Source organism: Diospyros lotus, chromosome 14 (assembly GCF_014633365.1).
Source record: "Diospyros lotus cultivar Yz01 chromosome 14, ASM1463336v1, whole genome shotgun sequence".
NCBI classification, from domain to species: domain Eukaryota; kingdom Viridiplantae; phylum Streptophyta; class Magnoliopsida; order Ericales; family Ebenaceae; genus Diospyros; species Diospyros lotus.
The window spans coordinates 1,185,776-1,200,151 of record NC_068351.1 but is presented as its reverse complement, the minus strand read 5'-3'; the positions used below and the strand labels follow the sequence as shown (position 1 = coordinate 1,200,151).

Below are 14,376 nucleotides of genomic sequence, written 5' to 3'. Positions count from 1 at the left end.
GCGAATCACGCCATCAACTCATGCATCAAAATAATCAGGTTATTATTATTTTTTTTAAAATATTATCAAAATAGGATAATACATAATAGTATTATTATTGTATTTTCAGAATTTATCAATGACTTTCGATGGGTCTTTTATTTTGACTACACCTTACTTATTTCATATATAAATTATGTTCATATATCACTAGACCTTACTTATTTTATTGACTTTAGGCTTAAAAAAGTAAAAAAAAAATAATAATAATAAAAAAAAAACAATTCTTAGAAGAAATGTAACATTCATAAAAAAGTAAGTCTTCATCGACGAATTTCTTTTATGTGAATTTGTCAATACAAGTCATTGTGATGATTTTTTTAATTATTACTTAATTGGAGAGGAAATTATGTTGCTAGTTATTATATTTTAATTTTTGTCATTACAACCACTAATTTTAATTTTTGTTGAAATTTAGTCATTCTTTTGTTTAGTCGTAAAATATTTTAACAAAAACTATGGTGGTATTCATTAATATAAAACCTAAAATTACTTAATTTATATTATTAATATAAATCGCGTCAACTTCCGTTAACAGAATTTGATAAGAAAATTAAATTTTAACAAAAATTAAAATTTAAGCCCAAATAACAGGAAAGACAATAATTGGGAATATAGGCCCAAATCACAACAATAAAATCAGGCCCAATTAGTTTTGCTTGGAAGAAAATGTTATGTGGCCCAATATCAAGATTCAAGATCGAATTTTGTTGGGCCTACTCAAACCCATACACATCAAATGTGGAGAAATGACCTAGTGGGCTGGGCTGCATCTCTAGGCCCACAAAAAAGAGCCCACCAGAAGGAAAGAGAGCTGAGAAATTGAACCCTTTTCCTGTTTCTTTCATCTATCTATGCCCTTTTTCCAGCCATGCCCATCTTTAGCATTAAAAAATAGAAAAGGCAAAGAAAAGCAATGCCCATCTTTGCCTTTTCCCCATCCCTTCTCCTTTGGAAGCCAACTTCACTGATGATTTTCATGCAATTCCCCAATATAAAACTGTGCAAAAAAGCCCTCTTTCACCCTTTTATCCTTTAGTTTTGGTCATCTCAAGGCATTTACATAAGTAAAGATTTGCTTGAAACATTTGTAAATCCCTAAGAAGGTATGCCTAGAAGTTACATACCTTCTCCAATGGTCCAACTCCTCTTGTCTTGCTTTAGTAACATGCCAACCCCTATATTCTTTCTTGGGATTCCTCCAATCCACACAGAATCCATAACATAAGAAATGTCAAGTAGGAGATAAAAGGGTGCCAAACTACCCAAAACTCCTTATTTTACGAGAGGTAAAAGAAAATCTTATTTATACATAATCTTTTTTTAAAAAGTCGTTTCGTCATCCTATTAAGACAAGATGTGATTTACAACGTGAAGATATATGGATAGAGACAAGGGAATTTTTAGTATAAAAATCTCTTAATTCTGTGAGAGTCAATTTTTTTTTATTTTATAAAAAATATTATTTTCACAACTCATATCGTGTAATTCGACTTCACTCGGTGATGTGAATGGAGACAAAATGAATCTCAATTCTATTTATGTGCAACCAAGGTTTGTGAGGAGGCATGTTGGGTCCAACAAAGTCCTTGTTTGTAGTGGGCTATCATTCACCATGTTGTTCTTTATTCAAGAAATAGTCACTGATTTACTTGCATTGCTATGTGGATGGGGCAATGGACTCAATTGGATTCCCCCTTTTGCATTCATTTCTTTGAACCTATGGGGCCCCCCCTTTTCCCCTTTCTCACCCTTCTGATCATTCTCCTCCCCTTCTCCTTTAGTTTATTGCCCCTAAAAGAATGAAAGCAAGCTGTTCTAATTAGAACCACCATATCCATAAGCAATACCTTTATGTAAGCATTTTGCTTGTGTCATTATGGACAATAATGCTCTAAGCTGTATTATAGGACAACACTTACTCCACATAATTGTTTCGGTGAATTTTGTGATATTTATATTTTGAATCTTTATTGATTCTCATATTATACAAATTTAAAAGTCATAATTAAATACAACAAATACAATATAATACTTTAATCAATTCAAAACTCATAATTAAACACGAAGAAAAATACTATACATTCAAGTGTCGTAAGATCTAAAATTATCTACCCATTTAAAGATTGTGATTAAACAAAATATGAGAGCACACAACATCAACAATGAGAGTGATGTTAGTGAGGTTTATGCATTGGATTTGAGCCCTATGATTAAGCTTGCCCTTGTGGAGCCCATCACCATGTGGCAATTGTCTCTTAGGCTTAGTGATAATTAACACACAAAGGATGAACAAAAAGCACTTTTCCCCCTTTCACATTAAAGACAATAGTTGGTGGATTAAAAGATAACGGCATGATACAAGCAAGCATGCATGACCCTTCGCAATCATTCCCCATAGTTAATTAAAAAGATATGGTATGTATGTAGTAGACTCCATCTAATCGAGATTAAGATTTTGAATTTCTCTGAATTATCGGCACGACGTTCGAGGCAGGAGGGGTGGGGGATGCTTAAAGTGTATTTGCTCTCATGTGCTTTTCATGGAGAAGATGACAAAAGAAGTAAAGGGGAAGGGAGGAGGGAAAGCTCGCTCTCACTCACTGCATGAAGCTCAGAGACAGCAACTCCCTCACTCTGACCATGAAAGAATAGAACTCAGAAGCTTTAAAATACATTTTGGCACAGAGTTAGTAATAATAATAATCAGTTATTGATGATGCACGTATATATACAAAGTGAAGTGAAGTGCCATTGTCATGGGGCTGGCATGCTTCCTCCATGGCCAGACATTTAAACAGCTCAATCTGACACACAGAATCTGTGATAAGATCGAGCCAGAAGCCAGCCCCTAAAAGCCTTCACGATTAGCCAACCATCTCCAAGTTCAACGTCAGCACCTTGCATTAATTGCATGCTTTCATCTTAAATTCCCGTACGTGGACTCGGTTAACCGCTACTTACTGCCGTGTAACACTTCACTGTCTCGAACAACTCACAAGAAGACGATACTCAAAAGATACAGCTTATAAAACATGGACACATTGAAGAGCTGGTCGTTGTGCCAGTGTTAGTCGGACATGGCACCACAGCGGTGATAAGTGTTGAACATGCTCACGTGATGTGATTGATAATATTTTTATTATTTGCAGGAACACACTAATACGGTGAAAGTGAATAATTATCCAACTATTTAATTAGACTCTTGACTTTTATTTATTGCCACTACATAACTATTAAGTTAAATTTAAATAGGAACGATACGTGTTAGATATGCTTACATGACATAACTGACACTTATTTTCATCATTTACAGGGGACACAAAGTGAGGGCATATGTTTTCTTACAAACTTGATAAAAATAAATGGTTATTCAATTATTCAGTTAGACTCTAATTCTTATTTATTGTCACTATATAATTGCTCGATTGGATTTTTCATCTAATTCATTTTGATCGCTTTATTGAAGTTCCCTTAAGTTATATCTAATATTCTTCGTCAACTGTTAAAATTAGAAGTTTGGAAACCTAAATGAGAAAGGTTAGCTCGTACTTCGTTTTCATCAAGTCATTCGTGAATTCAAATAAATTAGAGACGGGATAACTAAATGTATTTACTAATTAATGTTGTCATTGATATACTTTATTCATATTGTGATCTTATTTTTTTCAAAAATACCGTTAAGAGGCATCACCTGATGAACACCCTATTCTACACTGACTCGAATATCTATTAATTCAAGTTATCAAATATTTTTGGGTGCACAATAATGCAACATCAATATATATCTATATATATGTGTGTGGGGGTTGGGGGTGCGCATGTGGAAGATGGACATGATGGGTCTTTTAAGTGGGAAAGAATGATGGGCTGATTTGGACATGGGAATGGCCCACATGGAACAGAGAAGAGAATTTTTGTCTCAAATCTTTGTATCCCACTACAGACTACAGTCACAGCCTCTCTCTCTCTCTCTGGTATATATGTCCGCTTTGCTTTGCATTTTTTTTGCTCCTTATTTCACCAAACAAACAGACACAGATACGAAGAAAGACAAAACCCTTAGCCACTGCCACGCCAAACAATGGACAAAGATTCAATCTTTTCTTTTATATATTTATATATATATGTCTGCCCATCATAATAATAATAATAATAATTATTATTATTACTACTATTCTAATTAAGTAAAGAAAAAGCTAAAGGTTAAGGACATGGGTTCACTTTATGCCTCATGCCACCCGCCTCCCCCACTTTTTCTTTTTCCATTTTTTTTTTGTCAATTATTTTCAGTAATAAATTAAGGAAGGTGTGAGGGCTAATAATGGGCCCCTGACCGAAAGAAGTGGGCCCGACGGCCCCGTTCTCAGCCCATTTTGATAATAGAAAAATAAATATACAGGAAAATTATTATATGTTTTATTTTATTAGAACGTAACCCGCACGGAGATGGGAACGTGTGCTGCGCATTCATATGCCATCAAAGAAATAATACTTGGGGGGGGGGGGGGGGGGGGGGGGAAATACTACTCCGGGATGTTGGATTACGACGACGGTACGGAGAATCCAATGAACACCATCACACAAGTATGTGTTTAGATTTTTTCAATAGTTAAGTTAGTGTGTTTGGTATGTATTTTAAAAAACGAGTGGAAGAAGAAGATAGAATAACGAGTAGAGTAGATTTGTGTTGTCGATCCTTTGAGTTGCCCAGGAGAGTTAACGTTGGTATAGGATTGTCCGAGCGTGATTTTTATTGTTATTGAGATTTTGATGTGTTTTATTTTGGAAGGGGGTGGGGGCGAAAGAAAGGAGGAGAAATGCTGGTGGGTGGGTGGGTGGGTGAGTGAGTTAGGAAACTGGAGGGGGAGGGAGGGAGGGACGCATGAGATGTCAAATCCCTTTCAGCGGCGAATCCCCAGGAGACATTGTTTGCATATTCTTGGCAATTTCCCACTTTTCCTTCTTCACCTTCCCCCTTTTATCCTTTGAAAAAATTTGCTCTCTATCTACACCGTCTGCCACACGAACACACACACACACACACAAGAAATTTCGAGTATTATCGTCACTTTCTTGGGGCTTAAATTTGGTGGGTTTTGGATCCTGAAATCAAATTCCCGAGAAGCACAGCCCCCCCCCGGCAGCAAAGACAGCATTGAAAGGAAAGAAATAGATGGGAAAGAGAAGGCTGTAAAAACCCAAAGAAACAGAGAGACCCAGAACCAAAGAGAAGAAGGAAAAGGAGAAAGAGAAAGAGAGGACGCGGGAAAGAAAGCGAAATGAGATAGAGAGAGAGAGAGAGAGATGAATTTTACTTTTGCTTTCTCTCTTTCTCGACAGGAATCTTTGAAAATCGAAAGCCAAGGAACAAAAGTAAAACCAAGAACTTAATACCCATAAATTAAAAATTAATTAAATTATAATGTGACAATTCCAACCAAAGATGCCCAAAATTTAATAAATAGAACTTTTCATTGAATTAAAGGGTAAAATGGTAATTCTGAGTTGGCGGGGGTGTTTGGTGAGAGAGAGAGAGAGAGAAAGAATTTTTTTTTTTAACTTTATATTTTCCTTCTTGCCGTCGCGGGTTTTTTTTTTTTTTTTTTTTTTAATTTTGATTTTGATTTGGCTGGGTGGCAGCTGGCCGCTCTCGCTTTCTTTCTCACACTGTCCGTTGGAACTCAGAGCTCTCAAAAACCTCACTCCCACCTTCACTTTCAATTCTCTATTTCCGGAAGGAATGGTGTAACATGAGAAGAGTGTGGACTGGAGCTCGCCGCCGGTTATGAATCCCGCCGCAGAGCAACCGCCTCAGCCACAGCCTCACCGGTCATCCTTCAGCTGTGACCGCCATCCCGCCGAGCAGTTCACCGGGTTCTGCCCGTCATGCCTCTGCGAGCGACTCAGCACCCTCGACCCCTCCTCCGCTTCCTCCTCCCGCCGCCCCTCCAACGCCACCGCTCCTTCGTCTTCCGCCGCCGCCGCTCTTAAAGCCATTTTCCGGGTCCCCACCTCCGACGGCAGCAACAACAACAAAGTCAGGAACAAGCCTTCTTCTTCGTTCTTGCCGGAGCTCCGCCGGACGAAGTCGTTCTCCGCCTCCAAAAACGACGTATTTCCTGGCGTGTTCGAGCCCCAGCGCAAGTCGTGTGACGTTAGGGCTCGGAGCACGCTCTGGTCCCTCTTCAACCTCGACGACGGACGCAAGAACGATGACCGTCCGGTTGAAGTGGTAGAATCTCGGAATCCAGGCCCGGTCTTGGAGTCGAAAGAGGAGGAGGACGAACACGATGACCACGAAGACAATGACAATGGCGTCAGCATTGTTGACGACGACGACGACGACGATAGTGATGAAATTAGGTTGTCTGAAGAGCCAAATGTCGTCAAAGAAACGGTTGAAGGGATCGTCCCGGTGCAGCCTGAGCCGGAGGAGGTGAGGACGATGAAAGACCACATAGATCATGATTCGCAGACGAAGAAGAGCTCCGGCAAGGACTTGAAGGAAATCGCCGGCAGTTTCTGGTCCGCAGCGTCGGTTTTCGGGAAGAAATGGCAGAACTGGAGGCAAAAGCAGAAGCTGAAGAAGCAAAATGCCGGCGGCGACTCGGCTGCATTGCCGGCGGAGAAGCCGATTTCGAAGCAGTACCACCGGGATACACAGTCTGAAATTGCCGACTACGGCTTCGGCCGGCGGTCCTGCGATACCGACCCGAGGTTCTCGCTTGATGCCGGCCGGATTTCGTTCGACGATCCTCGTTACTCCTTCGACGAACCTAGAGCCTCCTGGGACGGGTACGTGATCTGCCGGACTTTCCCCCGGCTTCCGCCGATGCTCTCGGTGGTGGAGGATGCTCCGGTGGTGCACGTTTCAAGGTCGGACACTCAAATTCCGGTTGAAGAGCCGATGAATTGCATCACTGCGAATGAAATAGTCCCCGGTGGCTCAGCTCAAACTAGGGATTACTACACCGATACCTCCTCCCGGCGGAGGAAGAGCCTGGACAGGTCGAACTCTATCCGAAAGACGGCAGCCGCAGTGGTGGCCGAGATTGATGAAATGAAGGCGGCTTCAAACGCGAAAGTCTCACCAGCCACCCTTGATTACCTTCAAGGGACTAAATCTTTAGTGAATGATAAAGACTTGAAGGATTCAAATTCATTAAGGGATGACTGTTCTGAGACTTTTGAATTAGGTTTTAGGGACAATGCTTCTGTGATTGGGAATGGAGAGCAAAAGGGTTCCAAGAAGTCCCGGAGATGGAACAAGGCCTGGAACATTTGGGGCTTGTTGCACCGGCGAAGTGGTGGGAGCAAGGAGGAAGACGAAGAGAGGTACAGCCGTGGAAATGGGGTCGAGCGATCCTACTCAGAGTCCTGGCAAGAGCTGAGGAGGGAAGGCAATGGTGAAGTGAGAGGGGTAAATGCAATCAACAGAAACATGTTCAGGAGTAACAGCAGTGTGAGCTGGAGGAATTCAAGCAGTATGGGTGGTTCTTTTGGAAGCGCAAGAAAGAGTGTTGAGACTAACGACAATGGTAAAAAGAAGAGAGAGTTTGTTCTGGAGCGCAACCGGAGTGCCAGGTACTCGCCAAACAACATTGACAATGGCCTGTTGAGGTTCTACCTGACACCGATGAGGAACAGCAGTCGAAGAGGAGGAGGAGGAGGAGGAGGATTGGGAAAGAGCAAGCCGACTAACTCGCATTCAATTGCGAGGAGTGTGCTGCGGCTGTACTGAGCCTCCAAGGTCTTATTGTGTTCTTTGGTTTAAGCTTAATTTTGTTGCATTTGTTGTCTACGCACACATGCCTGTGTATTATTGATGGTTGGCTAGACAAGGGGTCTTTACTTGGGTCTTAATAACAGATACAATTATGTGTTCCTTTTCATCTCTCATCATTAATGCATTTGAATTCCTTTTTGCCTCTCTTGTAATGAAGTTTTGATCTTCTCATTGGAATGGGTCAAGTTGTTTACGTTTGGATCCCCAAATTGGTCTTCTTGTTGTTTGCAAAGTAAAGAATATTGAAGGCTATTACTCTTCTGGGCGTATCCACCTGAACTATGAACTATGAACTCCCCATTCCAACTAACCTGTTTCTTTCCACTTAGATTGGTGCTTTCTCCCCTTTATTTTATCTCTGCTGCAGAAAATGCTGCCTATCTTCCAGGAGTAAGAGTCCAAGTTTGTGCCTTGGATGCAGAGTTGAACATCGAGGAGGCTAGTTTCGGCCTTCCCAAAATCAGTCTTTGGAGCTGGCATCAGGTACCCGGGGTTGGCTGTTGATCAAATGCCAAGGACCCGATTCCTAATGACTAGTGTTGGTTGAGGGAGAAACCGGTTTTTGTGATCAGCGTATAGGAGCTTCAGATGGAAGTGAGGATCTTTTAATCCCATTTCTCTGCTCTGTCTCTTCTTGTAATCATCTGAGCATCAAGTCCTAGTTCCAGTCGAGTAGATTAGTCGCATCAGGGTCAAGAAGGTAGAATCAGTGTTCCAAATGTTTCTTGTTAACACTTACATTCAAAGTACTAATGAATAGGATCGGTTCTCTTCTTCATCCTTAGCACTCCCATTTCTTTGGTTCTTTTGGTGGTTCTGTACCTCGTTAATGTAATCGATACACATTCCTTTGCTTGCCTGTAAATGGGAAGAGAAAGTTAAGAAAAACCTTGCTGAAATCTATTGCCTTGGCTACACTACATCACTTCAAGCAGGGCTGCAGAATGTAAAGATAGCAGGCCATACGGAACTATATTGTTCAATACCTAAACCTAGACCAGACCAGTCACTGTTATGTTCCCATTAACAGTTTTCAGCTGTTCTTCACCTCACGAAGAACTCTTTTTAGCAGCCCAACATGCTAAAAGCGACTACCCATCTTTTCTCCTTTATCAAAGCAAATTATATAGAGCATCTCTGTGCGTAAAACAAAGCTGGAGTCACTGTTTCCACGTCACGTTGCATTGTTTGGATGCCATGATCTTCTATCTGAGCTTCTCTTTTAATCAAACAAGTTCAAATTTCCAGGTCTGATGAATGAGTTCTGAAGGCTATTGTTTGATAAGCAAGAGAAATTGCGATTCATTTGTTGTGACAATGCAACCAAAAGATTGCACTAAGTATAAAGTTTTGTTCGAGTTGTTCTGGTATGCTAAAATGTTATGGCATCTCCTTTGAGAAGAAAGTAGGTTATTGCCTGAGATGTGAAATGAAGAAAGAGAGAACAACTTTGAGACCATAACAGTCTAAAAAGAAAATGCACTTGCAGCAAAGAGAAAAGAGCTCTGACCAAGAAAGCCACAATGAAGTTGTTTAAGCTCAGGTGGGCTCCAACCCCATGAGCAAAGCAGAGAAAATTGAAGCCCCGCAATGATTATTTCTCAAAGAAAATGAGGCTTACTTTTCTCCTATTGGGAAATCAGAGGAATCAAAGTGATGAACACAATTACTTGCCAAAGAGATTGAGCATATGTTTAGGCTTTTCTTTGTCTTTTTTCCCCTGTTCATGTGAAAGCTCTGTGAACAAGAGAGAACATACTTGTCACCAAAGTCAAAATATTACAAAGGAAAACATGCCAACATGCTTTCTTTGAAGGATAAAAAAGAAGAGAAGAAGGCTCATAACCCAATGGAAAGCCAATCTTCCCCCATTAAGCTCAAAGGGAATTGGCTGGCAAAGAAATTCTTCGGGGACACAAGATCCTGATCAGGGGATCCCTTTACTGCCTGTCTTGTTTACATTACAAATTTCATGTCTAGGTATTTCATTGGCTGATGTTTTACTCGTATAGAAAGATATCAACAAGCTTATTCTATAGATAAGAGTTAAAAATGAAACAGACTTAAACAATGTAGCGAATTGAGCGTATGGTGAAGGCCACAGATACAAGCATATTGTAGCTGTGCTTCCATGGAACGAGATAAGGCCATAGAGGTAGAGTTCATGTAGCCAACCCCAGAGGGATTAAGGCTTTGATATGTTGCTGTTGCTGTTATTGCTGTGCTTCCATGGATGGGTTCAAATGAAACCGGCTCCTGTTTCTGTCGTATTGGGTAGTAGAACTCAAGATCGCCATAACTCTGTTCAGAACTAATTCTTTGAGAGATATTTGAAGACAAATCCAATTCAAAGATCTATACATTTCCATCCAAAGCTCCATGCAAATCATCAGTGTCACCCTCTACATTTTTAACCTGATTAAAAAAGTAAATAAGCTAGCTTAAGTTCCTCCTTTTTTCTTCACTTTCCACTTTGTTTCCCACCCAGGTTCAAGTTCCAAGGCACAGGAGTACCTGTTTGGCTGAGAATATCAATAATCTTTCTCAATCTGCAAATTGATTTCTTCAATATGCTTCATCCAAGCCACCATTCTTGACCTAGTGTATCACACATTAACAAACTGGAAACTCCAATCGTTAGCCAGAAACCAGTTTTATATGTGTGTGTGTGTACATTCAGAATCAAGACAAGTTATGACAATGCAAGATGTTTCTCTTGCTCTACCACAGAATATAATGACTGCTTGCAAAGAGAAGTAATTGCAGAAAAATGAATCTCCATGAATATCAACCCAGAAATTTGTCAAGCAAGCTCAATAATATTTTCATAAATCGAAGCAGCAGTGAGGTAATACTTGAAAATGGTGGGCAAAAAAATCAACCTACAACTAGAAGCTTCTGAATTCAAGTCCTGGCAAAGGTTTCAGACATTATCAATCCTCGAGCAATCAATAATGCTGTTGCAAGTATGGAGTTTAACATCTTTAGAACTACCACTCACGGAGCTCTCCTACCTTTGAAATTTTTGCATAAATCCATTCCACGCACCTCATTATCATCACTGTCAACTCGTGTACAAATGACCTATTTTGCAGCCACAGAATTCTAGCTATATACACGTTAAAGTAATAACTCAAAATGTTTCATTTACTCTTAGATGGAAAGCACTCCAAAGCATGTTGCAAAACGTTCTTTCAAACTTCCAATGCTTGGATCAGGACCAAGATCAGATTACAAAGGCACCTTTCTTGAGAATATGGCACTTAGTGTAATTGATACACCAAGTAGAGACAAGGGCAAGAGTCCGGTCTCCCTTTCACAACCACTCTTTAGGTACTGTCTGTAATTCTGCCTCCAACGGGTCAAATTCAAGTGCCCAACCACCTCAAATTTTCAGAGTCAGCATTGCAGCCATTAAGACTCTCCGTGGCAGTCAACTCTGAAAACATTGGCCTGAAAACAGGCCAATTAGAATGGCCATTCTTTTTTGATGATCATTACCAAAGTTCATTAACCTGATTGACCCTCAAGGTGTCTGAAACCACACTGTCTTTAGATCCTCAGTACTCAAGCAACTTGAACGGTGAATTGAGTCAATAAATCATGCTTTCGGAGTTTACTGGAATAAAATCATTGACTGACTCATCAGATTCAACTGAAGGACAAATGTCCTTGCTGGGTGGACCCCTGTCTACTGAATTATCCCGATGGGAGGATTCAACAGGTACCAGCTTCTGTGGAAAAGATCCTCAGATGTCAATGAACTCTCCGAGCTGCACGAGTTCAAGAAGGCTTTCTGATTAAAATTTTCAATGGAGTCAACGGCATTGAGCAAGCTTGAAACTGACAAGGTACTGACAACTGTCTGCTACTCAAATCTATGGTACATTGCTGATTGGACATGGCTGATGTCAATTCACGTGCTATTCAAATCTCTTAGTCTGAGAAAAGAAGTTACTTGTTACATAAGACTAGGAAGAGCAACAGACTGTCATGATAAAGCGAGCAACTCTGAAATGAGAAACGATTCAGAATAAGAGAACTCAATTTAATTTACAGTACCATGACTCACCATAGGTCCATAACAACATATAGGAATAAAGGGACCAAGACTAAGATCTTGTCTAAAAGTGCATATAAATTGGGAACAGCTTCGAACAGGACTTGGATCTCCAGAAGATAGGAAAAACCACTGAAATTTATTTGTATGCCACCAAATGAAATAGATCAAAGCAAGTCATCCTATGGTCTATTACCTCCATAATAACTAAAAAGCAACGAAATAGTGCAATGTGCACTAATCCAATAATATGAAAAGACTATAAATCCCAATAATGCTATAAGCATCAACATACAAACAAAAGAAAGGCTTACTCTGATATAAACATCATTCAACATAGGCCCCAAGATCACTCAGTCTGCACCCCTATGCTGCCACCGTGCCTTGCTCTGATACCACAACTGTCACAGGCCCAGGTATTAGACTGATTCTACCTAAGTGACTGACACTTAGCTTTGAATGCCCAGCAATGAACTAAGTCAACTTGACTTTCACATCTATCATCTATGCATGACAGAACTAGATTATGAGGCACACCACAACAAACGCTTGGAGAGAGATGCTCTCAAAATGATTCTTCTATTAGATGGAACTCTCAACTCTTGGATGCACAAGTCAGGCTGACTTAGCTCACCATCAAGGTGACGAAGCCAAGTGTCAGTCACTTGGATAGCGTCAGTATAAAGTCTGAGCCTGATACATCCAACATGCAATGGAGCCTTGCCATTTCTGAGTTAGTCACTATCCTTCTCAACATGTGACACAATCACCTTCATTTGCACAGTTTAATCAAAATGAGCCACCAAACCCCTGAAACATAGTACATAGATAATTTTTAACCAAAACTGCAACTCACATACAAGTGAATTCAGTTACTACCGTCCCAAACATAAAAATTATTTCTCAATTCATCATACAACCAAGTAGAGTGCTATCCAGAGCAAAGATAGTGATATCAAATTAAGTAATAATCTTAAATCAAAGTTTAGCAGTTAGCTCACAACAATAATAAACTCCAAACAAAGGCCATACTCAATGCACTTGTCTCCTTACATCATGTTCTAACAGAAGAGTAGATTTCACCTATTTTGTTAGATAGACTGATTTCCCCATGTTATATTATAGCCACGATAAGTCTTTTCCATGGCTCCAAGAAAATCTATTGCCACAGACAAAAATTGTTAATGAAGTTACAAGAAAAATAAAAACACAATCAAATTTTGTGATGAACAATTAAGGTAAATGTGGAAATCTCACTCTTTTTAAAGAGAATCAACCTCTGTGGTTGGCAAGACCCAAAGCCAATTCTTTAAGATTATCTGCCCAAGATTACAACAGCCTGACATCATCATATTGCTCGAATTAATTCTAAACAAGTTGAACCCAAAAACAACTTTCTGCTGGGCGACCCAAGGAAGATGAAAAGGCAATTTCAGGGAACAAAAAAGGAAGAAATAAAAAGCATTGCTAATATACTGTATGCAGAAGAATATATAAAAGGCTTCTAACTTCTAACCTTTTGCCTTCCACAACCTTCCTTTTTAATAGCCATTATTTACCTAATTTACATGATAGCAATGTTAAATAAATAAATAAAAGTAAAACAGAAAGTAATTAGATATGTGGAAGGAGAAAAATTGCCAGGTGAACAATTAAAAATAATTGTTTACATTAAATAGAAGTAAAGTGGAGAAAACCAAAAGTTCCCCAAAACACATTTAGTACTAAAATAAACCAACAATAATCCTTGTTCAAGCATTTGCAGTTGTAAATACAAAACCAATCACCAATTGTTCAAGCATTTTGGGGAATTCTAGAATTCACAGTTGCAAGCGCCACTGTTTCTATGAAAACGCTTGTGTTTTGAGTTTCAACACCAAGCATTCTCCTACCAATATACCCACAAAAAGAAAGAGGAAAAACAACGAAATAAACTATGCAATTTTTCATTTAAACACTCGAATTTTTTGACCAAATAAACTTCTAAAGAGTTTAGACATGAAAAGAACAAACTTTGTCTTGAAATGGAGAATCTAATGTTACAGTTTATCTGACAATGTTGGATAGATAGAGAGGGGGAAAGAAACGAACCTTGCCGCTGTTGTTGGCCAATGCTTGCTCTGCTGTTATGCCAAAGTGTTGGTCCATTGATCATTTGATTCATAGGAGAGAGACAGAGACAGAGACAGAGACAGAGACAGAGACAAGAGAGAGTCTGGATCTCTGGGTGGATTCAGCCTTGGAGGATTGTAAACTGATGATTATTGCCAATATATAGCACATACTATTATATTTATATAGATATATTCACATATTATAAGATTAGAAGGAAAGTATTGATTTGTTCATTCAAAGGGTGTGGTCAATCAAGATGAAAGCAGCTAAGAACGGTTCTAATTCTGTTACTAAACTAAAGGATCTTAGGTAATCAAGACGAAATAGCTAAAGAAAATTGTCTTTTTAACTAAATTAAAGGGATTGATCAATC

At 39.5% G+C, this 14,376-nt stretch overlaps 1 protein-coding gene and 1 long non-coding RNA gene across 4 annotated transcripts; one reads left to right on the top strand and one right to left on the bottom strand.

Annotated features, from left to right (window-relative positions):
• The first annotated feature begins 5,690 nt into the window (after positions 1–5,690).
• On the top strand, positions 5,691–7,970 carry LOC127790850 (protein OCTOPUS-like). Its single transcript, XM_052320573.1, has one exon. The coding sequence runs from the start codon at positions 5,828–5,830 to the stop codon at positions 7,781–7,783; it is 1,956 nt and encodes a 651-aa protein (XP_052176533.1). The 5' UTR covers positions 5,691–5,827; the 3' UTR covers positions 7,784–7,970.
• A 1,793-nt stretch (positions 7,971–9,763) lies between these two features.
• Positions 9,764–14,114, bottom strand: LOC127790851 (uncharacterized). Of its 3 annotated transcripts, none has more exons than XR_008020833.1 (4): positions 13,980–14,114; positions 13,405–13,447; positions 10,343–13,207; positions 9,764–10,243 (listed from the first exon to the last, which is right to left on the bottom strand). It is a non-coding gene; the product is annotated as an uncharacterized LOC127790851 (long non-coding RNA). The 3 variants fall into 3 exon arrangements; XR_008020831.1 differs by having other exon boundaries at positions 9,764–11,769; positions 12,203–13,207; XR_008020832.1 differs by having other exon boundaries at positions 9,764–13,207.
• Positions 14,115–14,376: the final 262 nt, after the last annotated feature.